The following is a 26635-nucleotide window of genomic DNA, read 5'->3' as shown; positions in this document are numbered from 1 at the left end:
GTAGTATATGAAGTGATTTATATTGCCATGTTCTGAGGAGATGTGTGTCCCAGAGCTGTAGCTTTTGGTGTCATTTCAACGCCATAGTGATGAGTTCACAGGATCGGTAGGAAAGGGTGTTGCCCTCCTCCACTCATTCTTTGTGTGTGTGACACATCTGGGCAGAACACTCAAATACTGTGTTCTAAATTTTCCTCCTCGCTGAATTGAGAGAAATTCTGGAAGTTTGAAAGGCTTGTCTGAACTTTTAGGATGAACAAAATAACACTGTGACAAGTTAAAGTGATTTGCATCTGTTTGACGTTGATGGGAGCCTTTCAGCTTATAAAAGTAAACACTCATGGTGCCAGCAGAGCTTTTCCAGGACAGAAAATGGCGCAAGAACAATTCATGCGTGTATACAGTTTTTAGAAATCAGAATTGCTTCATTGTGCCAAAATCACTTCTACCTCTATCCTAATATTCATTTGAAGAAGGAAATAAATGTCATTATTTACAGAAAGACAAACCAGAGCATCCAACAGTGGCCTAAGTCAACCGATATTGACAAAGTAACAGTAATAGCGCTATGTATTTATTGATTCATTTATACTTTCCTTATTTTCTAGTCCTGCAATGCCTCATGGAACTATCCAAGCATGCCACCCACACACCATGACATAAATAACGCATATTCCCAAGTCTACAACAGTCAACTGATTAGGAATCTTTACCCAACCCTCAACCTGCCATGGTCTTGCACCTAATCATTTGGAATTTTTGTCTTGCCATAATTGTTATTTATAGCTGTGAAAAGAGCACATCATATTTTCACAGATGGCAGGGATGGTTGGTCTTTGATTACTTGACCTCCTGGAACTGGCCAGACAGAAAGCCCCATATAAACATTTATATATTTTACACAGAATTTTATAAAAACATTTGGCATAAGGATCCCATCTTAGAAGGCGGGGCTACTTGGTCAGTTTTGGGTTTGATGTAAAATCTCTTGGTCTCTCAGTGGGAACTTTGGGGTTATTTTACCAGACAGAAGAACTGCCATCATGCTCAGTCTTTCATAGGTCTTGCTCTTAACATCCCACCTTCCTATAGAAATTTTCACCCTACTAGTTAGAGAAGCCAGAAAGGATGGTATAAACTATTGCCTCCTTCTTTCCATAGTGACAGTAATACACGCCTACTGAAATAAATGTATGTACCTTTGTATGATCCAATGGGAACAAAAGTGTATGTATGCCAGAGTGAACTGAGGAAGTTAGAGGTTTACAGTTATGGAAGGGGAAAGTGGAGGAAAAGGCATTGGATAGTTTTTGCCAATAACCCCAATGTCTAATAGAAGTAGGAGCAGGGGATGCTGGAATGAAGACAGGCTGGATGAACTGAACTATGATTGTGCTGGGTCAAGAATTAGACCTGAAAGTTTCTAAAGTTGCAAATTGGTTCTATGTGAAAGTTTCTGTTTTCTGATATACAGAACCATTCTTTCTCTCTGTAGATCAGATTGGAAGTAGTTGAAATCCGTGGATCCTTAGAAGATACAATAGAAAGAAAACCAACTTCTTTCTCCCTCTTCAATAATTTTCCCTTTATTTCCTGAATAATATTTAATTTAGCACTAAACCTGGGCCTTTGAGAAGACAAAGGAATAATGTGATTTCTCCTGAATGATGATTAGTTTTCACATAAGAATTTGCCTTCACTGAAAGAAAAGCCAAGAAACTGTATTTACCTATAATTTTGGAAAGTGATTCACCCCAAATCCCTAGTGGTTGCAACAATGCTAGAACACAAAACTATGTAAACACACACACAGAAAGTAGGGAAAAGAATCTCTTTCTCCTCAAAACTATTTTCTATAGTTAATTACAGATTGTAAATTAACAGCAAGAACCTTTAGAATTAAAATTAGTTGGGTGCCTTCTTATTTGTATCAAACTTCCACTTTTCAAAAGAGTTAGTTTCCTGAACATTAGCTAATAAAATAAAGATAGGAGTTTTCCAAAATGTTTTCTAGCTCTTGTTACTTATCTAGCAGTAGCCCATCAGATCTGTAATTGAGTTTCTACTATATGGTGAGAACTTTCCTGGCTGCTTGCTAGAAGTACCAGATATGGACTCACAGGTCCATTGTCCACATCTCACATAATTTCCCTGCCATTCTCTATTTCTTTTTCTCTCTTTTGAGTTTAAACATAAGTCAGTATTTCTAAATAATCTCTTTTGGTTGCTGGATAAAAGTGAGGTAGCACTAAAGGCATTAAAGAGTCCCATCAAAGGTGAACCCCAAACATGCAGACATCAGGGAAAAGTGCTCAGATTTCAGTTAGCACCCTGAGGATGGAGAAGCTGATTTTGACCTGGAAGTTTCATGGCCACTGAAGAACATTTGCTAACCTCACCTGCTCCTTCTTTAAATGTGGGCTTGTCTTGCTTAGGTCAATAAATCACTGTCACTGATTTTCATAGCAATTAGTAGCTGGACTTTTAATCATTTTGGTGAGCATATAACCTGAGGAATTCTTCACTGAAAGAAAAGCCAAGAAATTATATTTACCTATAATTTTGGAAAACAAGTCACCCCAAATCCCTAACCTCATAAAAGAGCATTCTGGTTCGTCTAAAACAATTTATCTTCTTATTGCTACCAAAGCCATCCACTTTAACTTCAAACTATCAACTTTGCCCTTGGATTAAAAGTCAGCAACCTGTTACCTATTAAATAGTGAAAGAGCCTTATTCCCTTCACATAGACAAGTAAAGAGAATAGACCTCATCTTTCCCCCATAGATGCTAATGGACTTGAGAAATTGCAAAATGTATTACTTAAGAAAACATTATTTCCTGTTGGTGTTTGGTGGGAGGGTGGTCAAGGGGTTAAGGGAGGGAGGAGGGGCTCTTGGAGAACTTCTTTTTTTGCCTTTTTTTCCACCCTTACATCCTAACAGCACGCACATTCGAAGCTGTATGAGGTTTTGTTTGTTTTCAAGAGATGTTTGAAAGAAGATCAAATGCTTGTGAAAGGCACTGGATCGGCAGCCCTAGAAACTGAAATGTCCCGGAAGCTGTGTGAGCCCGGAAATATCCCACATTTCTATTTATTTTGGCAATTTTACTTAAAACTAGTAAGAGCTGGAGTTCATGCTACAGTTAAATTTTCCTCAGGCACCATGAAATGAAAACACGTATTACATTTGATTTTAACTGGTTGAGAAAAATGGTGGTTTTCTGAAAGTTCATTCTGTGACCTTGAAATAAAAGTTAACGATTCCTCACATGGGAGAGCTGAGCTTCCACTTAAGTGGGAATTATTCATAGAACTGGGGTTCTTTGGGTTGGAAGGGCTCTTAGGTCACTGAGTTCCCTTCTATTATCTGCTTGAAACCCAGCTACCACCTCACCAAAAAGTGCTGGCAAGCTTGGCCCTGAAGGTTTTAGTGATACAAGACTCACTTCCATTTAAAGAGATCTATTACTTTTTCAGATGGCTCTAATTTCCAGAACTAGATAAAATAATATTACCTAAAACTCTAATAGTGATTACTATGTGCCAGGAACCATTTTAAGCAATATGATATGTTATTTGTACACACATGCTCACATACACATTTATATAGATATTATGTCAATAAATCTTCACAACCATAGGAGGTAGAGTCAATTGTACCCTTGTTTGACAGACGAGAAAACCAAGGCACAGGTAAATGACATGATTTGCCCAAGGCCACACAACCAGTAAGTAAGAGTCAGGATTTGAACCCGGGCAGCATGACTCTAGAGTCTGTATTCTTAACTGCTATCTTTTACTGCCCCTTCAATCTTTATAATTTTCCTTCATGCCTAGTACAGAGGTTGGCACATTGTAGGTGCTCAATAAAAATATTTTTCGACAATTTGATTTCAGGATCATGATTCCTTCCATCTTCCCATTAGTTTTACAGTCATCGTTTGGCACCAAGATATGGTAGAAACAGAATATTAAATGATGATTAATACTCTGCACACTTCAAGAAAGCATTGAGGAGAGAAATAGGTACATAACATTCACTATAAAGTACTACTCAGCCAGTTGCCACCTTTAGCAGTGGGTCCTTGAACAATTTCAGTTTAAGCTCCAGAAGGAAGTTCTAAACATGCAATGCGAGGCTTGTTGTCAGTGCATCTCCTTTGCCCTCCTTTTTCTTACTCTGTCCTTGCCTTATTGTCCTATGCAAGGATGAGAGGAATCATTTCATCTCAGCAATGCTACTTATTATTATGGTCTGTCTTTCTCTACCACTATTCAGCTTCCTGTCTCACTTATTTGTCCATCTATTTCATCCATCTATCCATCCATCCATCCATCCATCCACCCACCCATCCATCTAGCATTATATGCCATGTATCACTAGGTACTTGTGTATTGACACTAGAAAGGAGGAGATGGAAAGACAATAATAGGTTCTTCCTATTTACTTAGTTCATATTATTCAGAAATCATATGTAGGCATTCAAGATGACTACTTTAGAGTTGATAAAACCCATTCCAAAAAGAAGTGTATTTTAATCCACAGTGTGAGAGTTAAGCATTCTTTAACTAGGAAGTCCCATTCCTTTTTTTTCTTTTAAAGTCTTTGCCTCACTTCTTTTGAATGAAGCTTATCATAGAGTATTATTATAGTTTGTCCAAAGCCTTGAGTCATAATTGACATTTACGCAGTCAACAATAAATAGGGAAGAGATAATTCTCTAAGGAACTTTTCCATAGGACATGAATTATTAATTCTTCTGTGGAACTTGAAGAACCATCTGTATTTGCAGGCTACTCTCAGGTGGTGGTCGCAATAAACATTGGTTTATGCCTGAGGCTGGTCTCAAAGCATGGATGTCTTAGTAGAAGAACTCAGCATCTCCTGAATAAGGTGACTGTCTAGATGGGCTTAGGCACCAGCCTACCCTTGTCTATTCAGATAGGCCAGGCTTTTGCAACCACAGCAGAAGTGGCTTAGCTCCCATCTGGGGCTTGACATATTTCTGACTGGACCTTTTCCTCCTGAATTGAGGCTTGGGCATGGCCTTATATGTTTTGTTATGTTATATTTATTATATATCCTGGGTTTTCACTGCACCATAGAGAAAGGATGATCCTGAAGTAGAAACAGCAGGGACATGAAGGACCAGGTGGAAAGGAGGTTCCTTTATACCATGACATCTTCAAAGTAGGTTACTTGGATGAAATACTTCACTTCTTGGTTTAGTCATCTTCTTACCCCAAGTGTCATCATTTGCTTGGGTGACCACTGCTCTCCTACACCCTCTCTCAGCTCTTAGAATTCACAATTTGGATGATCTTGAGACTTTTTGTTCTATATCTATGAAGATGCTAAGTCTACTAATTAAATCAAAGAAGCTGAAGGAGAAGATTTACAAGACCTAAATTCTGTGATTCTACTTAGCTTTTTTTACCTTCAGAGAAATCCAGCCCCTTGCTCTCATTCATGCCCTTCCTTCTGGTGGAAAACTATTAAGTTAATGGAAGATTTCATGTGCCGTCTATTTCTGCCCCATCTTTTCCTTTCAGAATTCTTTCTTAGTCCATGTTGATTATGGGCTCTTCTCTGCTGGCCAGAAGGAGGGCAGCTTAGAACTCAAGCATGCCTTTACCCTTTTATGGATCTCAGTATTCTTTTCTTTAAAATGAAGGGATTGAACCAATCAACTTCAGAGGCTTTTTGTCGAAGTGTTTCCATGGAACAGAAACTCACAGGATTTCATATCTGAAAAACTTGATTTGTGTGTGTGCATGTGCATGTGCGTGTGCGTGTTGTGTGTGTGTGACAGAGATAGGCATATACACAGAGTTTTACAGGAGATAGGATTAGAAGGCAGTAATCAGACATCAGAAGTCTTCTGTTATGGGCTGAATTATGTCTCTCCTTGGCCATTCATATGTTAAAATCCTGACTCTCAGTACCTAAAATGTGTCCTATTTGGAGATAGGGTTTTTACCGAGGTAATTGAGTTAAAATGAGGTCAACACCTTCATCTGAACTTCAAGCTTCCAGAAATGTGTGAAAATATCTGTTGCTTAAGCCACCCAGTCTGTCGTATATTGTTATGGCAGCCCAATCAGACCAATACAACTAATACATCTTCTATATCTGATTCCAAAGTGCAAAAAAAAAAAAAAAAAAAGGAAAGGTTCAACGACCTCCTCTTGTAGGTTACCTCACTGGCCTCACAGGCCTTTAGGCAAATACTCAGTGCCCTTTGGCCTGAACCTGGACTTGACTAAGAAACCTAGCCTCCGTGACACTGCAGGAAAGGAAATCTGGGAACTTCTATGACACAATTCAGTCTTGCTGAGAATTTTGGGCTAATATTTAACTCTGGACATACATTGACATGGCCAATTCTTCTATAATAGCTTCACACAAAATTTTAAAATGCATTAAAAAAGCCTTGGTTTTTATCTTAATTCTTTTACTCTTATTTGTTTTTTTGTGGGGGGGGCATAATGTAGTGTCTTATTTGCCTCTTTTATAATTTGTGTTCTTTTTTTTCATTCTTGCCACTGTTTTTCTTTAGACTTCTTTGGGCATTATATTTTTCTTTTCATTCTCTCCATGTTTGTTATCCACATTCTACAACAGGTTCATTCTCCTTCCATCACATGCATTATCTAGCTCCACCAGGCCTACTGTTCTTCATTCCTCTATAGCACTTCCCACTTTTCTTTATTGCTGTCTGCTTCTCTCTCATCGTCCTTGCCTCTGTCTGCTTAGTCCTTCTCTCCTCCAGTTTCCTTTTTTTTTTTTTTTTGCCTCTGCATTCAGTTTCTAGCTCCAGTCTCCCTTCTCTGCTCTTTCTTCTTTCCTTTCATCTGCTGACTTGCTTCCGTCCCCACCTTCTGTTCCCCTCCTGGGCGTTTCTTTGGCCCACCTTTCCTTCTCCTCTGAGACTTCGTTTTCTTGGTGGTAGATGGGGGATGATACTGCAAACATCACAAAAATAATTGCATTGAGAACAGGTGGTTCCCTTGGTGTGTCCCAGAAGACAGAGCCTTTGAGTTAGCCCAGAATGCCCGGGCTCCATGTGGTATAGGAGACAGCATTGGTGCTGGAAGGATGTCTAGGCCTCAGTCACAAGACCCAAATTTCTAGAACTCTGGGACTCATCTCTGATCCCCACCCCCTCTCGAGCTAGAAATTGTGAGACACTGGGTCACCTGGGAAGAGAAAGAATTGACCTGCGTTTGTCCCCTCAAGCACACTTCTCAACCACATTCACCTAAGTTACTTCCATGATGCTTGCTCCCTGACTTACCCACTGGCTACTGTGTTCTCTGTGCACCAGATTATGCCTAAGCCCTTTCCGTCATTCATGGTGACTCCCTGGGTTCACCTCTCCACTAAGCTCCTGGTCCTCCTCCAGGTTCAGCTGCAGTGTAGGACCAGGAAGCAGCACATGTGTCACTGTGAACTTCTTGGTTTTTCTTCTTATGCTTTCTGCACAGTGCTAGTTTTGGCTCCAAAGAGTAAAACCACAGTTTTTTGTTTTTGTTTTTTCATTTTGTTTTTTAAACAGTGTCCCCAAGGAGACCTACTTGGGCTTTACTTTCCTTACCCACCCTTCCTCACTTTCTTTTTTCTCCTTCACCTATCCCCTATTTTTCAGTTCTCATTCTTTCTACTTTAGGACTAAAATTTAATCACTTCTCATTTGTTCACTCATTTATTCACTCATTCAACAAAACTTATCAAGTGACTAATATGCATCAGATGATTTCTGTATTTTTGATGGCATAGATAGTAGCTCTAAGGTTTGTTTGAAGTCTAGTTCATAGAAAAAGACACCTACAGATTTTGATCATTAGAAATTTCTAGGTATTCTTAGAGCCAAACACAAATTTCTATGTTTAATGGGTTTTTTCTTTAATAAGTTTGCCATTGAACATGAATTTCAAATAGTTCCCATTTTAGCATATTTTTTTTCTTTGCAACTTTGCAGAATACCAGGACTTGAAAAGTTACATGCTTTGTTATTAATTACAATTATGAAAGATGTTAACACTTGTCCAACAGTTACTTTGTGCAGGATGTGAAAAGAATTGCATGTGTATTTATTAATTCTTAAAATGACTTGATGTAGAAGGTATTATTATCCCAATTTTACTGATGAAACTAAGGTTTGGATAGATTATGTTATTTGGCCAAGGGCTCTCAGCCGGTGACTGGTGAAGCTAGGACTTCAGTTTTGTCTGATACCAAAGCTCATGTTTAGTGACTGTTCTCCATTGTCTTCTGGCATCAGATAGTCCAGAACAGTGGAAAGAATTTGCAATATGGAGTGACCAAAGGGATGGACGTCTGAGGTGAGAATGCTGCTTTTTTTGACCTGTAAGCCGGGAGATTGTGGGGCATAATTTGTTTGGCCTACCCACAGGTATCCTCAATATCTTGAGGATGGTGGATCCCTCCCCACCAGCGGGCTTACCTTCTGAGCCTTGGGCATGTCGGTGTGGCGCTGGGCACGGACTGAGCGGGCAGACTTGGCAGGCTTGAGGGGTGCGCAGTACATCTCTAGCCTCCTCAAATCACAGCTCCGGAAGCAGCACTCGTCCACGATGCCTGTCTGAGGTGCCCTCCGACTGCTGGAGCCATACCCCGTGGGCTTGTCTGTGCAAATCAAACACAGAGTGGCCTAGCTTTAGAGGGAAATTGGCTATCTTCACAGTTCTACCCAGCTCCTGAAGCCTCTCCTCTCCTCACACCTGGCAAATCTATATGTCTCAACATCTTCATGAAACTTCCCCAACAATTCCTGACCTAACAGATCCTTCTGGATTCCAGTGTGTCTCTGGACTCTGCCTCAAACTCCTTAGCACTAACTCAATGCACCATATACTTTGTGTTAATTCTCGAGTTCTCAGAAACCTGTAGTCAAGGATCTTGTCTATGCACAAACTTAATCTTTCCTTATATATTCACTTAGTTTGGAGGCTGCTAAGAATATTAATTAAAAGAACATCATGTTTTAAATTTTCTTCATCTTTTTAGCAAATCTGCATAGTTTTTATGTGCAGCGTGGCTCAAGTGTTTGCTCTTTTGCTTAACAGCTTCCATTGTAACATCAGGTTGAGTATCAAAGGGGTTTCAAGTCTGGAAAGGGCTCCTCATTTTACTGATGTGGAAACTGAGACTTGGAGTGGGGAATGACTTGCTTCAAGTCATTCATGCAGTAAGGGGTTGAATCAGGATTCAAACTCAGATCTATTCCCTGCAGAGTTCAAGTGGCTCAGAGAGCCCAGGAGACCTGTTGTGTAGCTATGGACAAGTTATTTAAGCCTCCTGGGCCCAGTTTATCTATTTGTAAAGTAGGCTTAATAGTATCTTTGTTATAAGGATTCTTTGAGGATTACATGAGATAATGTATGAATTGTGCTTAGAATATCACCTGACATAGATCAGATCCTAAATAAATGTTAGTTTACTTTCTCTGAGTACCCTTTCCAGGATCTTACATAGTCTGTGAAGAAACAACTTTAGTATTAAGTGCATCCTGAAGCCTTGGAATTTAGAATTGTTAACAGTACTAGTGTGATGGGGCTTCCTCTCCTATCATCCTGGAGAGACCAGAACAATCAATTCTGTTTCTTATAGAATTACTACACTGAGACAGAATGAACTAAATGTCCATCTTTCATGTGATTCTAATTGCCCAGATGGCACATCATGAATCAGATTTCTTTTGATATTTGCAAATTAGACCTCTTTACTTGGCAAATAGGTTTTGGTTTAGTTTTATTTTGGACACAATTTTCCTGGCTCTAGAATTAAAAGAGAGGGCAAAACAAGCTTATGTGAACTTGCCACAGGAACTTAAAATGTACCTGAGTTTCTTGTAAGCTTTTTGTTAAAGTAGAACTTCTGTTAAACTAAATCTTGCCTATACACCAATAGATAAAGCAGACAAAAGTGAAACTGCTCTGGCTCAGACAAAGGCAGGGCGGACTGGATCTTGGCTTTCTCTCATCTCCCTTACCTCCTCTGGGAGGTGGGGAGCCTGGTCTTCTGCACTGATATCCAGCCTTCCTGGAGGAATATTTATGAACCACGGATCCTGAAGAATCCAGCTAATCAATCTGGCATATATTCAATCTTTATTGCCGACACAGAAGACAATGTTATATTTTAAATAAAAAGCCTCATGTTTGTATAATAATGACACCATTCTTCAGAATGGTGTTTTGAAAATCAAAATCCCCATGTATATTTTGAACTCCCTAGTTAGGGAAGATCAGACCCATAGTAATGGCCTGCTACCAAACTAGTTTGGCTGCCTTGCTGCTTGAAGGGCCAACCATTCATGGCATCCTCTACAAACCCAAATGTTTTCCTGATGTTTGGCACAGGAGCCTGGGGATGCTTCCTCCCTGTAAGTCAGGTTTATTGTCATTCTTAGGGCGGCTGGGGGTAGTAACTCAGTGAGGGTTCATTTGTGGTCTCTTTGGGTGGGGTCTGCTTTCCCACTTAGGGGCGAATCCAACCTCATGGTTGAGGGGTTTGGGAGGGACCAGGCAGCTGGCCCCAACTGAAGCCTCGGTAGTGCTTTCACTTGCCATTGCCACTAGTGCTGAAGACTCTCTGGTTCCGCTTGCCAGCCAGGCCCTGGCAAGCTGAGACTCGGCCAGTCCCCTGGGCAATGTAAACAATGTTTTTTGTTTTTTGTTTTTATAATCTTTTCCTGGGACTATAAATTAGAGGAAGAACACAAATGGGTTTACATGGTTCTTTGTAATCCACAAAGGACTTCTACATACTTTTTGCTAAGTGGTTATTTCAAGAGGTTGAAGGGGTCAGCCAGTTAAGAGGAGCTGATACACTGGTTTTTCTCTTGGGGTGGGAAGGAGAAGGTGGCTTGGCCTACTTTGAGGAATTCCCGTTGTTCACCATAGGTAATGGTTGCTCTTTGTCAAAACTATACATCTCTTAATGGAACATAATTGGGATTTTTTTGTTGTATAGTATAGAATAATAATTTTATGTTTGAAGGTGGGGTGGTAAAGGTGGTTCCAAAAACCTACAAACTTGGCTAACTCAGAAAAAACTAATTTCAAAATTCATGCTTATGGGTTGAAGATGGAGAGGTTAGGGTTTGCAATTCCAGGATCTCTTTAGCATTTCCATTTCATGCATCTCTAGTGTAATCTTCATTCTGGAGGAAGACACCACCCTTAGTCTTGGGAAGGCAGAAAACACTGTATATATTGCATATTCCATTCTTGGAGACGATCAATAGCCATGAAACTCACCACAGGTCTATTTCCTCTTATGAAATAGCAAGTAATCATCAGCACAGCAAAAAAATAATAACACACACTGGGCATCTGCTTTGTTACTTTTCTTAGATGAACTCAGAGTTTTACATGGCTCAGTCTATAAAATAGCTGTGCTTTTTCAGTCCATAGATCAATGAATTTGGGAACAGAAATTTAGGACTTTTCTGTAATGTCCCATAAAAAAGTTTACCTTTTGTCCATATCTTTTATTTTTATTTTTTAAAATTTTATTGTGTTATGTTAATCACCATACATTACATCATTAGTTTTTGATGTAGTGTTCCATGATTCATTGTTTGCATATAACACCCAGTGCTCCATTCAATACGTGCCCTCTTTAATACCCATCACCAGGCTAACCCATCCCCCCACCCCCTCCCCTCTAGAACCCTCAGTTTGTTTCTCAGAGTCCATAGTGTCTCATGGTTTGTCTCCCCCTCTAATTTCCCCACCTTCATTTTTTACCTATTGCCCTTTAAAGTTTAATTCATCCTTTGAAGTGTTCTATAGGTTAGATTTCTGGTTCTACATCAAGATATGTAACCAAAAAAATCATTTCTCACTAATTGGGAGGCCACAGTTGAGGGTCAAAGTTTTGTCCTTTATCTTCAAATGCCTCGTATTACTTCTTCTTTTTTTTTTTAATTGAAGTATAGCTGACATACACTATTATATTAGTTTTAGGTGCACAACCTAGTGATTCAACATTTATATACGTTTTGAAATGATCACCATGATAAATCTAGCTACCATCTGTCACCATACAAAGTTGTTACAATGTTATTAACTATTCCCTGTGTTGCACATCGCATCCTTGTTTTTCATTTATTTTATAACTGGAAGTTTATACCTTTTAATCCCCTTCCCTTATTTTGCCCACTCCTCACCCCTTTCCCTCTGGCAACCACCAGATTGTTTTTTATATCTATGAATATGTTTCTGTTTCGTTTTGTTTGTTCCTTTGTGTTGTTTTTTGGATTCCACATATAAGCGAAATCATATGGTATCTGTCTTTATCCATCTGACTTATTTCACTTAGTATGATACCTCTAGGTCCATCCATGTTGCTGCAAATGGCAAAATTTAATTGTTTTTTTATGGTTGAGTAATATTCCATTGTATATACTATGTACCACATCTTTTTTGTTCATTCATCTATTGATGGACACTTAAGTTGCTTCCATATCTTGGCTATTATAAATAATGTTGCAATGAACATAGAGGTACACATGTCTTTTCAAATTAGTGTTTCATTTCCTTCAGATAAATACCCAGAAGTGGAATTGCTGGATTATATGATCTATTTTTAATTTTTTGAGGAACCTCCATACCGTTTTCCATAGTGGCTATACCATTTTGCGTTCCCACCACCAGTACAGTCATATTACTTTTTTTTCTAGAACTAAAATAAAGACTTTTTTTGCTATGGGCTAAAACTACAAGTCTGAAACAATGTAGTTTACTAGAAAGGCCATAAAATCATTTGCTCCAGTATCGATTTTGAGAAAAATGGGGATTTTTTAATGACTGTAAATTGTAGCTGTTGTCATTATGATTAATTTTTAAATGAGATGGAATGAATGGTTCTATCCTTGCCTTTATAAATTCCTCATTGGAATTACATGAACTATGTAATTCTGCTCCAGTGGGCAGTGTCAGAATTGGTAGGTGAATGGGAAACAAATATTGCCTTAATATAAGAAAAAAACTAACAATTTGTACTCAAAAGTGTTAAAAATGGGACAGACTTCTTTTAAAGGTAATGAACTTCCCATTGCTAGAAACAGTTAAGTAAAGGCTGTATGAACACCTGCCAGAGATCTTAGAAGCATATTCCTGTATTGTACACAGTGTACGACTGCCATGGTCCTGTCTATTTCAGAGATTCTGTAACAAGTAAAGAAATGGAGGAGAAAACCCGTCTAGGCCAAATATTCAGTATAGTTGGAAGCTACTTACATTGTCTTCAGGAAATAGGTTCAAATATTTTTTAACTTAGAAACTGAAAATATTTTTTTCTATTTATTATTTGAGTTCCCCAAGAAGCTTAAAATATTTTTCCTCACTTGAGACTACCACAAAAGAAATAGAATAGAAAAAGGATAGTCCTTTCTATAAGTAGGTACAGTCCCAGAGTTCTGTGGTATTGGCGTTTATGAAGTGGCCATATACTCACTTAACCATCAGCATGAATAGATAAACATGGATAAAATTTCACAGACTTTTTTCTTGCTGATAGAGTTTTGAAATTGAATATTTATTTATTTATTTATTTATTTATTTTGTCATCAGTTTTCCTCTAAAGCTTGCACACCAAATATTGCTTAGCAGACAAGTTGGCCACCACTTAACCTAGGCTTTGACTCCACTAGGAGTAGACATAATGCATAGTCACAGTGCACTGCTGTATCTTGAAAGTTGGCCAGCAGACAGAATTCCAATGGTTAAGCAGCTGGCTTCTATAATAATAGCACTTCCCTTTAAATAATGCATGGTCAGTGGAGTAATTCAATAATCTTCAGGGCAAACTTGCTAGTTACAAGGGTTTTGGGCAGAATTGTGGCATCATCAAAACCACACCATTTAGCTGAGTCTCACATTTTGTCATGGATGCAAGCAACTTGCTTCCCTCCATCTCTGAAGGAGAAGGTGTAATGCTGAGATTAAACTGGGGTCATCACTTCCAGAACAAAGAGCTCTAGTTGTTCATTACTGATAGAAATGGTACTACCTCTACTGGTGCTATGTATGCTTGTGTTTCTTATAGGCTTCTTGGAATGCAGTTGGGATGTTGTACTCAATTTTAATTTCCTTTGAAAGTTCTCCTCTTATTGAGAAAGCTTTACTCTAATTATTTTAACCCTATCAGTGGAAAGAAGAGACATTGATTTGAAGAATCAGTATTTAAACAATGAAAAATGCAAACATTTTGCAAACAGGGAAATATCCAGTTCTGAAGACACAACTTGCTACTCTTTGGGTTCTGAGGAATAAAACTGTTCTCTAGAAATTGCTAACAGGAGTAGGTTCTAAAGTCAATCATATTTTGAAGGCAGAAAAAAAGAAGTAAGACAATTCAAGTTGGCTATTTCTAAAAAAATTCACAATTATGTGTTTGATGGAAAACACAAATGGGGTTATTAAGTAATAAGAAACTACTTCCATTTAACTTTAACTGAGGATGGATCCCAAAATTAGCTACTACAGTAAGAATCCACAGAAGCCAGAAAATTAAGTTTCTTACACCAACTATTTATCCAAAACCTCCAGACATGTTGACAATTTAGAGTAACTCAGAATGATTAATTTCTTAGGGCAACATTTCCCCATGGGCCACCTTGTTTAATAAAAAAATCATTCAGTTGACATAATTTTGCATGGTATACTCTAGGAAAGTTTGGTAAAATATGAGTAATCATGAAGTTGTCTCTATTTTAACATTTTAATTGCTATTTTCATTGGTGGAAAGTGAGAATCACTTCTCAATCCTTCCTACACATTTTATGGCTTTATATGGAAAACTAGGCTCCTTTAGTGAATTCCTAACATAAGGAAAATTGTGATAAGACTATTTATCCAAAAACAAAATGTGATACATTGATGGTTGATATTTTCTGAATTCATAGGATTTTCATTTAACTTAAATCCTTTTGATGAGGCAATGTTTTACCTTTAAAAAATTCTATGGAAATCACACTTGAATGAAAAAAGTTATTGAGATATATGTTGTTATATGCTTAGTAAAGATACAGAAAGAGGCTTTCACTTCTGTAAACTAGGCACATCATTATGCACTTAGAATAACATACATACACACACTTGTACATGTATCAGGGAGTCAAGTGACTTACATTCAGTATCAAGGCTACTGTCAAACACTTTGAAATTAGGATTGTTTTTGAAGAAGTTTTTCTAAAATGTATACCTATTGCCTGCCTTATATGTTGCTGGTGGACCCTATACATTTCTGCTTTTCTACAGAAGGATCTTTCCAAGTAGGATTGACCTTTGGCATCTGTAAAAGTGAACACTGAGAAAATGTCCACTTTTCTATGAACTACATGTCACAAACTTTTCTGGAAAACCTATCACATTTAGGCATTGATTTCATTTTGGCCTATGTTAATTTTTAACTGCTGGTGTTTGCTGGTCCTACTACTTCTCAGTTGGACAAGGTTATCTTTTCTAGGAATCTTGGCCCTATTTGACCCACCCCCACCCCCACCACTCAGCAACTCTTTCTCAGCTACTAAATCCCCACAACCCCAAAAGACCAAAATCTTCTCGTTACCTAATCAAGTCAATGTTTGTGTATCTCTGGGTCTGAAAGGAATGAAGCAGAGATCTATGGGGCTTCCCCTTTCTTTAAACTCTCCTTTCTTTTGGAAGCCTCAACTCAAGGGCAGGTGTAAAAATAGTGCAATTTAGTCCGCCTCTATCTCTAAGACCAGGAAGCTAAAGCACAAGGCCTAGGGACAAGAAAACTGGCGATTCAGAGCAGAAACATTACTGTTTTAGGACTCTGGAGAAATGGGCCAACAGAGTGGGAAGCAACATGATGTATTACTTTAGCCTGATACAATGCCCTGGAGGACAAGCGTCTTGCCAGGACAGCACAATTTACTAGTTTAGGTCTGATTCCAGGGCTTGGAGGAGATAGATGTAGCCAACAAAATTATACTTTGGCAAGAGAAATGCTTTGCTGGACAGAAATGTTGTCCTAAGGGAATGGTTTGGTTTATCAACGTCTAAGGTAAAAGATAATCAAATGCCAAGAGGTCATTTTTATGTTTGAACGACTTCAGTTGGGCCTGCTATATAAGTTAGCTACCATTTTCTAGTTATGTAGTTTCAGTTCTTTAGAACATATTACAGGATTTGAGTATGATCTGCCTGTGACATCAGTCATACCAATGAAGGAGGCAGTATGTGGAATGGCTAAAAGCACAGGTTTTGGAGTCAGACAGATTGGATTCTGCCACTTATTCACTGTTCACCTTGGGCAAGGCACCAAATATTCTAAGACTCAAAGATTATATAAAACGGACATATGTAAAAGAGTACTTCCCAGGATTGATGGGAAGATTAAGTGATAATGTATGTAAAGTATTTTGCACAATGTCTGGTATGCAGTAAAGTCCAAATAAATGTTAGCTATTTTAAATAGTATCACTATGGAGTTGAGTTGGATAACATATCTAGCTAGGCAGGTATTGTCTTCTTCCCTTACTCTTAAAAATGCATCCTTTCCAATGTTTGGTTGAAAAAGATCCTCCTTTCTAGATAAACGAGGACTATTTGCCATTAAAATAAATGAATAATTGTTTCTTTAAAAGGATACCCAAACTATATGTTGTATAGATTGTTCTAAATAGTTTAAATCTAGAATAGACCCTCTGAAAATGGATGCTCCTATCAAGTCAAACAAAGCAAAATCATATGGGCTTATCTTGACCTCTTGTTACTTTTGATTTCTCCCCAATAGTTATTCAGTGTTACCATCCCCATCCATCCACTTATTTCAAAATAGTGTTGCAAGGCATGAGATGGGTGTGGGCAAAATAGATGGTCAGAAGTGGTTTCCCAATCACTTTCTTTTTTTTTTTAATTTAATTTTATTATGTTATGTTAGTCACCATACAATACATCATTAATTTTTGATGTAGTGATCCACGATTCATTGTTTTTGTATAACACCCAGTGCTCCATGCAGTACGTGCCCTCCTTAATACCCATCACTAGGCTAACCCATCCCCCCATCCCCCTCCCCTCTAGGACCCTCAGTTTGTTTCTCAGAGTCCATAGTCTCTCATGGTTCATCTCTCCCTCCAATTTCCCCCCTTCATTTATCGAACTTTTACATCAACATGGATGGGACTGGAGGAGATTATGTTAAGTGAAATAAGTCAAGCAGAGAAAGTCAATTATCATATGGTTTCCCAATCACTTTCAACCAGCATATGTATTTTTCTCCTCTCTCTTCACTGCATGCCTCAGCTCTTTCTTTTCTCTTCTTCCTCTATATCTTCTCCTCTCCTGCTATTGACAGCCACTGATGTTTTTACTCACTGATGAATTTTTAGGACAAAAGTTGATGCTATGCAGACTTCATAGTAGGCTAGGAATTAGAGTTTAGTTCCCTCCCTGGAATGACTGAAAACTAGGGCTCCCTCTCCTGCCAACCTCACTTTGGGAATAAGCAGTCACCAAGTGTACAGTGTCACCAGGCCCACTTAGTCACTACTCCATCTTGGACTCATGCCTGAATGAGATGAAAACAGACAACAGGAGAAAGAATACGAAGGGATGTTGAGGAATCACGTATATGGACTTTACTTATCTCATTTTTTTGAGAAAGACTATGATGGAAATTGTAAGATGAGTCTGGCTCCAACCTGGAGATTGTAGCCATGCTACCAACATTATCTGCTATACTTGCATTGTTATTGTTCGTTTACGCTTTCAAATGTGGTAAGAGAGGCCTTGTAGGCAAAACATAAGGCACACTGGTGAATAGAGGGTAACACCCCTCTCTCTGGTGCCACAGAAAGATGAATCAGCCAAGAGGATATTAAAACACATTCTCTTTATTTCTAGTTTCACTCTAAAGTCTATCATTTCTCTTTTCTTTGCAAACTTGGCACCTGCTCTGCGTTCTCAGGGGCCCTGTTCCCTGTCAGTCTCCTCACTCAGGCCTATGTGTTTTGCTCAGGGTACATCTGGAGATTTTCCCAGGGGTGGGTGTGACATGGTCAGGATGGCAGGTGAAGGGGTGACAGCTGCCAGGGCAGTCTGGCGTGTCTGAAGGGAGAGTGTTGGGAGGTGGAGGCCCCGTAAGGAGAGGCACTGGGCCTGCATCAGGGAGTGAGCTGTTGGAATGCAGCCTCCACAGCAGCAGAGACAGCCCTTGGCATTACCGCAGAGAAGGAAGAGTCAGAGTCAGCGACAGATTGAACACAGGGAGAGAAGGAAGAGGAAGGAGGGAGAAGGTGGCTAGGGTGTTACATGATGTAAATAACCACATGGTGTGCACTTTAGTGCCAGCTGGGTTGCGTGTGATGTCCCTTTCACGCCGGTGTGTCAACAGTGCTGTTCCTGAATTGAAAGGTTCTGGGAAGTGTTTCTAATAGCACCTACAAGAGTGCCATATGCATAGAGGGAATAAAAAGAAGGCAATGTGGTATATTGAAAACAACATTGGATTTTAGCCCCAGATCCTTTGTGCAAACTTACAAGTCACCCAAACTCTCTGAGATTCAGTTTTCTCACGTTGATAACCAAAGTACTGGATAAAATCAAGTACTTTTTCTAACAATATGACCCTAAGGATTATCTGGATGGTTATGCTCCCCACTTTTTAATCAATAATGTACAAATGGCATATCAGCACTTCTCCCTAATAATAGGTTAATATATAGCGAAGAGAAGTTTGATGAGGGAACCAGGAGTTTCTAGTTTGTCAGGTTTAATGTTAGATGAAAACAAGATTTATAGGCTGAATTTAAGGAAAGCAGAGGTCAGTGTTGGATTTGTTGGAAGAAAATAAGGAATGTCCAATATGGAGGCGGGTTTGAGTAAGAGGAGGGGTCAAGACCATCTATGGGGATTGAAGAAACCAATTCAAGGAAGATACAGGTGTGAATTAGAAAAAGGGTAAGAAAAGTCATTTTTCAGAGCTGTTGTAATAGTAGAGAGAATCAAACTACATTCTGGAAATCAGGGTCCTGAAGGCTTTGAGGAATAAGTCAGGGATGGCTTTCACTTGTGTGGGCTCTTGGAAATGAAAATTAGTGTGAAATCGTGGGCACAGTCTTTTACCATTACTCTTTACAAAGCTGCACCTTCAAAAAATGAATAAGCAACAAGCCCTGGGAGGGTTGCTAATATTGTAGGCCAGAATGCTAAACTTCGTAGCACTCAGAGTGGCCAACTTTTTATTTCACTAGTTTCCTTGGTGTCTGTGAATGGTATATGAATCCTCTGTGAGATATTCAGTTCCTTCCAGGGGGACACAGGCATGGTTTCCCTGGAAAATTCCAGCTACCACCATATGCTGTCTCATCTCTGATAAAGTGAATGGACTTTCAGACAGGTCATCATCTCTGTTATTGGTACCCAACATCTGCCCAGAGAACAAAATTAGAAGATGACCATTGTAAACATGGTTTTTCAAACATCATCCCCTTTTTTGGTAAAATAAACTAATGTTAAGGCTATTAAAATTTTAAAATCTGTACAAGGAGTTCTCAAGCAAGTTGTAGTATTATTTATCAAAATACCAAGCAGGTATGCAGACTGAGGCTGAATGGTTTATTTAGAGTGATTATATTATTTCAGGAAATTTCAGCTAAATTCTGGACTCATGAGATCATCTTTTATTTCTTTTCTTTCAATGGAATTTTGCTGCTATAATTTTCCTCCCTTTTCTCTTAATATTTGATTGCTTAAACATGTTGAAGAGACTTGAAGTGCTTTCCTCAAATTGTTGTATTTTAGAATTTCATACATCTTTGGACATGATAGCAAACTTAACGTCAAGTAAAGAGACTTCTTAGTAATCTGGCAATCACTAAGCCTGTTAGCTTTTAACCACCCACTCATCCCAATCTCCTTCCCCCAAATATTGTTTTTCTGAATTGAAGAAGTAAATTATGAATAAGGATAGGGAGAGGTGTGGTTAAGTTGTGGCTTGTCTCCATGATAAATACTGTTCTTAATTTTATTTCATCTAAGACTGATAGCATGCCTACCTCTTCAAAACTTATGAATGCTATTTAGCAAATATTCTCAATTAAGAAAAATCTCTGATTCTCTTATTTATTTTACTAAATTTAGCAAAGAAAAATACTTTCATCTTGTGATATTGGGAAATCACAAAAGAGAAACCAAACTCCTTTCTTTTAATTTTTTCTCACATAGTCAAACTTGCTGTGAATGACCGCATCGCTCCACTCTGGGATCCCACTCTGAAGCAGTGGCCTCTTGGCCTCCTAGCCAGTCACTCACTTCCATTAATTTACTTTCTGTGAACTAGAGACAGTTGCCCCAGAAGTTGTTTTTCAGTTTATCACAAACCCTATCCATGGTTGGGGAATTAATTAGCCTCATTAGGAACAAGCAACCTGAGGACTGATGTGTCATATTGGGGCAGGATACTGCTTGTGGGACATTTTATTTCCCTTAACACTTGCCTTCTATTTGCTCTCTTAGGCTCAGATCTGGGTTTGGGAAGGTTGCATGGAGGCACTGCTTATGCTAATACTTAGGCAAATTAGCTCTGTCTTAACTCCAGCATGAAGTGAGGGCCCAAGTGAGGGCTAACAGATCTCTTCTGATGCATAGTCTTTTAGCAGGGCAGCCTTCATTTTCTCTTCCCAGCTTTCCAGAAAGTGTCTTCTTCCCTGTAACCCCACACCAAGCCTCTCACACTTGTGAGAAAGGAGAGTATCAAATCCATTGACCTCTTGATGGGTATGGTCTCCATAATCTTCACTATGTTTAGTTAGATGCATATTTATATAAAAACTACATATAGAAACCTTAAGGTTGTTGAGAAGAAATGATCCTCAAGGTCTTGTAGCAACTTCTATGTACTTGGGATGAGAGGAGAGAAGTAAAGCGTTTTGACTGAGTAGTATGGGTTTTGATAAGAGAATGTGGAGAGAGCTGCATACAACCTCATTTCACAGTTCAATCATTGTGAGTTCAAGTCATTGATGATGACTTCTTAAATAAAAGAATGATGGGAAAAAGGGGGGTGTTAGTCTAGAAACATTTTAATTACTTTTAAAGACTTGCTAACATTTATTTTTCTTCTCAAACAATTTCTTGTTCTCCTCTTTTTCCTCCTTTTCCTTTGCTTCTGGTTCAAGATGATACTCTGGTAAAGGTCATTTGTGAAGTCCTAGTCTTTACATATCTTCTCACTGAACTAGTGCTCCCATGGTCCACTGAGATCTGCCCTTGGCAGGCATTTCCCGTAGTCAGACTATGAATTGTCATAAATTCCTTGCATTCTTCACAACATCTGTGCCTTCTTTTGCCACATCTTTTTTCCTGGTACTCAACAGGCCACAAATTACCCTGGACTTCTCTTTCCAGGCTGTTGATGTCTTAACACTCTCTTTGCAAACCAGATTCCTCACTTGTCCTTGGTTATGGCTCTTGGCTTCCCAGATTTCTCATCTCCCTCAGCTGGTTAGTCATCTGCAGCATCACCAGCAGTGTCTCTTTCTCTTAGCCTTCTACTTGGCCTGAAATTATACATTTCTTCAAATGTCAGAGTTACTATGCTCAACCATGCTATCTGGTTGGATGCTTAGTTAAACTCCCTAACATGTTTTAAACACCATAGTGCAGACAGTACCTCCACGCAGCAAGAACACTTGACAAGACTCAAACCCAGGGGATAATGATTAGCCAGTGGAAGAGAAAGAACTATATAACAAGACCCAAAGATACAATCAAATGAGGTTGCAAACTTTTCCATTAAACACAAGTTTCTCTTGAGAGTGAAAGGCAGCATTTCATTCTTTTGTTCATTTTATATTTAAACATTTCTTTGACATTTAGAACAATGGGGGCCTTTGCAATAAAAACACTACCAATAGCTTCCCTTTGTTGAGTGCTTTCTATTAAACTATTATAGTAAATATCACTTTTCCTGTTTTTTTTTTAAATTTACATCCTACAGTACTACATGGAGTAGCATTATTACTATATCCATTTTACATATGAGGAAATAGACACTTAGCAAGGTTAAGTAACTTGACCCAAATCATACAGCTAGAAAGTTGCAGAGCCAGTTCCCTTCAACTTAAGACACCCGAAAACGGGAGAAATCCCAGGTGAGGAAAAACTCTGAAGTTGATACTGTTACTGGGATTCTCAAAGGCATGTAATAATACCCATGAAGGATGTGGGTTAGGCCATCTATGTCAGCCAACCCCAGGGTTTGAGTGCAAGCAGTAGACAGTTTTACACTAGGTATTCTAGAAAATGTCAGAAGGAGTACCATGCATGGCTTTTGCCCTTGAGACAGAAGTCTATGCAATCCTGTGGTTTGGGGTACAGCTGGGTATGGGATGCTCACATCTCACTGTGATTCTTTCCATTTCCAGAAGGGGCAGTAGCCAGACCATCTTGTTTCCAATTCTTTTGAATTGCCAAAGTTATAACAACTTTAGCAGAAATTGAAACAAAGAAATTTTACCCATAATCTTGGTATCTCAACAAATAATATTATCTTCACTTAAAATTTTTTTCTAGTTCTCATCCAGATGCATACATCATTTTGACATAGCTACAGTCACAGCCTAAATATAATATAGTATTGTGTTTTCTTTGCTTAACATTATATTACTAGCATTTTCCATATTGCTACACAATCCTCATAATTATAATTTTAAAGCAGCAGAGTATTTTGAGTAGATTTTTCATCATTTATTTCTTTAACTATCTTCCTGTTACTAGACATTTAGGCTATTTCCAGTTTTATCATTATTTTAACTAATGTAGCATTATTTTTGTGCACATATCTTTCTACTCTTTGAGATCACTTATAGGATTAAATTCCCAGTTGGGACGCCTAGGTGGCTCAGTCAGTTAAGTGACTGACTGCCTTCGGCTCAGGTCATGATCCCAGGGTCTCGGGATCAAGTCCCGCATTGGTCTCCTTACTCACTGGGGAGCCTGCTTCTCCCTCTCCCTGCAGCTCCCCTTGCTTGTACCCTTCCTCTCTCTGACAAATACATAAAATCTTTTTAAAAAAAGAATAAATTCCGAGGAATGGAATTATTAGGCCTCAAAGGATATTGTCAGACAATCTAATTTTGATGAAAGACCATGGTTTTGCATAAAGACCAGAAGGAAAGACCAAAGGACTAAAACAGAGAATTATATTCAGATATTTTCCCAGGATTAGAAAAGACACAACCAAGGTGGAGCACAAAGAGGAATCTTACCTGCATCTCATGAATTAGAATAAAATAACCAATTTCTGTTTTCAATTACTAGTACGGTTTCCTCTGAAGGAAATATGGGGTGTAACCAAGACTTGGGCTTGGCATCCAAAGGTTTGCTAAGTAGAAATAAAACCAGGGAGAATGAAACTGATGACAAGAGACTCTGGTTCTCAACTTTCAAAATTACCAAGTACCTATGAGGTTTCTTCTCTAGGGTGGGGAGAGTGGGAGCTCAAGGAGCCAAGACAGCACCACACCCCACTGTATGGAGTAGGGGAATTTGTACTGTAAATAACAAAATCTCTGTTCCTGTTCTCCTTCTGAACCCAAGTTCTCTGTAGAATACCAGGCTCTTCCCAATCTGCTTTTGGGGAGTAATATCCCTGACCATTGGCCTCCCCATCCAACCCCAAATTTGGCAAACTATATCTGTCCTTCTCCCACATTATTCTTCTCCTGCTTATTATCACTTAATCACGGATGTTTATGGAGCATCTAATATGTTCTAGATACTACTCTCAGTACTGAGGATAAGTGAACAAAACAGACAAAAATGGAGGAACAGGTCACAATTCCCTTTATAATCCTGATTCCTGTGATAGCCTTGAAGGAGACTGTGTGCAGGGATGCTGAACTCAACAGTTCAATGACAGCTGCCCAGAACAATTGAAGTCTGAGTCTAGAAATAGGAGTCTCCTTTAGGCCCTTGTGAAAATTCTTTTCGGAGGACTTCATTTCCACCAACCTCTCTGAAGGTGTAAAATGATTACTTTATACATCATAACCAGCACTTACCTACCTATTAGCCCTTATTTTCTGTTTTATGAAGACTGGCACATTTTCCCAACTTGATTCGAAGCATCTTAAGAGCAGAAACTGTGTCTCATATTTCTGTGTCTAGAAGGACAGCACTGGGCACTAATCAAGCACTTCATAAATACTTATTAATTAGTTGGATTGGTAAGTCGAGTGCACAAACAGTACACAAAGAGGTGCAATATGAAGACATTTTTACCTTGGTAAGAGTAATTCCAACATCAGGACTAGTCTCTATTTATTTTAACTAATGTAGCCGTAAATGTTTTCATTGAAATAACTTTCTACTCCTTGAGATCATTTATAAAAATAAATTATATTAATAAGGGGGCTATAATAGTATGTACCTCTATCAGGTTGTAATGAGGTAAGGCACAAAGAGAGCTTGGAACAGTGAGCAGCACAGAACAAACATGAAATATCACCTCCCATCACCACCCTTAGCATCACAACTCATGGATTAGTTATGAGGCTGTGCAGAGAAGTTATACCTCCAGAGCCTGTTTGCCTGAATTCAGATGCTGGCTCTACCATTTCTAACTATGTGGGCATGGGTAAAGTACTTAACATTTCATTTCTCATCCACAAAAGGGGATACAAACAGTACCCACCTCAAAGGGTATTTGATGAGTGCATGAGTAAACATTTACCAAATGTTGGTTATAATTAGTCAGCAAGAGGTCAATGAATGGCTGTTATGTTGCCTGGACTCAGGGTTTAGGATACTGATGAGGACAAAGGAGACACGGTCCCTGCCTGCACCCTGTCCCCCTGCCCCTACTCCCCAGGAGCCTGAAAGTTCAAGTGACTTACGAATCTGGAAGTTCCTTTGATTTCAGATGGTAAAATTTCCCCACCCACAACTTGTCTCCACTAACCTCCATGCAAGGATGGATTTCAGATTTATAAATCTGGGGGGGGGGGTTCCTGAAGCATCCAGTGTGCAACATGACTAATGAACCAGGAGGGGGCTAGTTACACAATGATGCACATCAAGGCTTCTCCAACTTGAGCCTGCATCAGTATCTTTGGCTAAAACAACATCACTGGGCCCCACCCTCAGAGTTTCTGTTTTAGTAGGTCTGAGGTGGTGCCTGAGAATGTGCATTTCCAGCTAGTTCTCAGATAATGCCAAGGCCCAATGCCTATGTGTGATGAAGACTTCCAACATGTGTATGTAATATATGACTTAGTAGAGCACTAGCAAGAAGGAAAGGGCCAATGAGAACAGGAGTTCTGGGAAAGACCTCTTACACTTTAAAAACTCCAGAAATGCTTGATATCTTTTGATAATTCCCTAATAAAGGTATCCATATGTTAGTCTGGTAGCAGGACCAATCTTATTGCAAAAAGGAAAAAAAAAAAACATAACCCTCCAAAGTAAGAAAGAAACTAAACTGAAACGAAAAACACATGTTGACCTTTTACCCTTCCCTGCATTTTTTATTTGCACAGTCTGTGTCATTCTGACTTCCAGCGAGCACCTGAAGACAAGCCAGGTCTCAGGGAAGGAAATTAGAGCCTTAACAAATTCCCAGACCACATGGAGAGCTAGAAACACAGGGACGTCCTCTGATATTGAAAGCCACCTTCTCTAAGCACCAGGTTCAATTTATTTTTAGGCTTTCAAAATTGTCAGGTGGGTATTCAAGCCCATCTGCTCAATTGTAAAACTTACTTCAGAAGACAGACTTCCCAAAGACCCAAATCTACCTTTTCTATGCCTTCACCCTTTATAACCACCTAGGGTAAAGCAGAGAAGCCAAAAAGATGGGGTGGGGTTTTGGCACACCTTCGGGACCACATCATCAAAACATTCTTTCATGGATCATTCAAAACTCATGGCAAAGGAGAGTGAAAGGAAAGTATGCCACTGATGATTGCCTATAGAATCAAGGTGGTTACATAAACCAGAGGACATACAGTTTTGCAAAAAAGAAAAAATCATAATTTGTTATTTGTCAGTCAGGCTACACATAATCATCAAAATTTCTCAAGCAAGTGTCAGGATCAATCCTGCTGAGGAAACAGGGTTAATTAATCTAACTGCCTTCATACAGAAGTGGCAGGAAGAGGGCAAACACTGCTCTATTTCTTTTCCAAGCCCTTCTCGTGAGAGTGTGTGTGAGGCTCCCATAGCTCTAAATCAAACGGTACCCTGCAGGCAGGAAATCCATATTGGGAGCATGGGGAGGAAAGCAGGAGCCACTGCTGGCTTGGCAGTTATAACCCTCCTCCAGGTCCCTGTTTCCATTTCCCTTTTAAAGAAGAAGTTGGGTTTTTAATAATTCCCTTTCTAGTCACTTCCTTCTCATTGCCTTGCTAGGTCATTTCAGTGCACGCCTTCTTCACAGATCTATTTCTGAAAAAGATCAGAGGGAAAATTGATCTCATTCACTAATTGGGAAGCCAACTGGGTATCCCCACGGTTGGTTGGTACTTCTTTGTTGGGGGGGGGTCTCTCCACTCTCCCTGGCTGTTTCTTAGGCAGCAGTCACCACAGGACCCTCTGGGGAGGCAACCACAGGCTCACAGATAC

General features: G+C 39.1%; 1 protein-coding gene across 3 annotated transcripts in view; it reads right to left on the bottom strand.

Moving 5' to 3' along the window:
* Nucleotides 1-26635, bottom strand: part of IGF1 (insulin like growth factor 1) — a 73299-nt gene that overhangs the window by 10933 nt on the left and 35731 nt on the right. For 2 of the 3 annotated variants that reach the window (XM_025882614.2, XM_025882615.2), the window contains exon 3: nucleotides 8473-8654. In XM_025882614.2, coding sequence (XP_025738399.1) covers nucleotides 8473-8654 — 182 coding nt within the window. Of the gene's footprint in view, nucleotides 1-6918; nucleotides 6971-8472; nucleotides 8655-26635 lie in introns of all 3 variants that reach the window. The other variant, XM_073900399.1, reaches the window with a different exon arrangement.

This window comes from Callorhinus ursinus, unplaced genomic scaffold (genome assembly GCF_003265705.2).
Source record: "Callorhinus ursinus isolate GAN/ISIS: 27379988/994484 unplaced genomic scaffold, GSC_fseal_2.0 scaffold14, whole genome shotgun sequence".
Lineage (NCBI taxonomy): Eukaryota > Metazoa > Chordata > Mammalia > Carnivora > Otariidae > Callorhinus > Callorhinus ursinus.
Note: the sequence above shows the minus strand (reverse complement) of the source record. Positions and strands in the feature narration are given on the sequence as shown.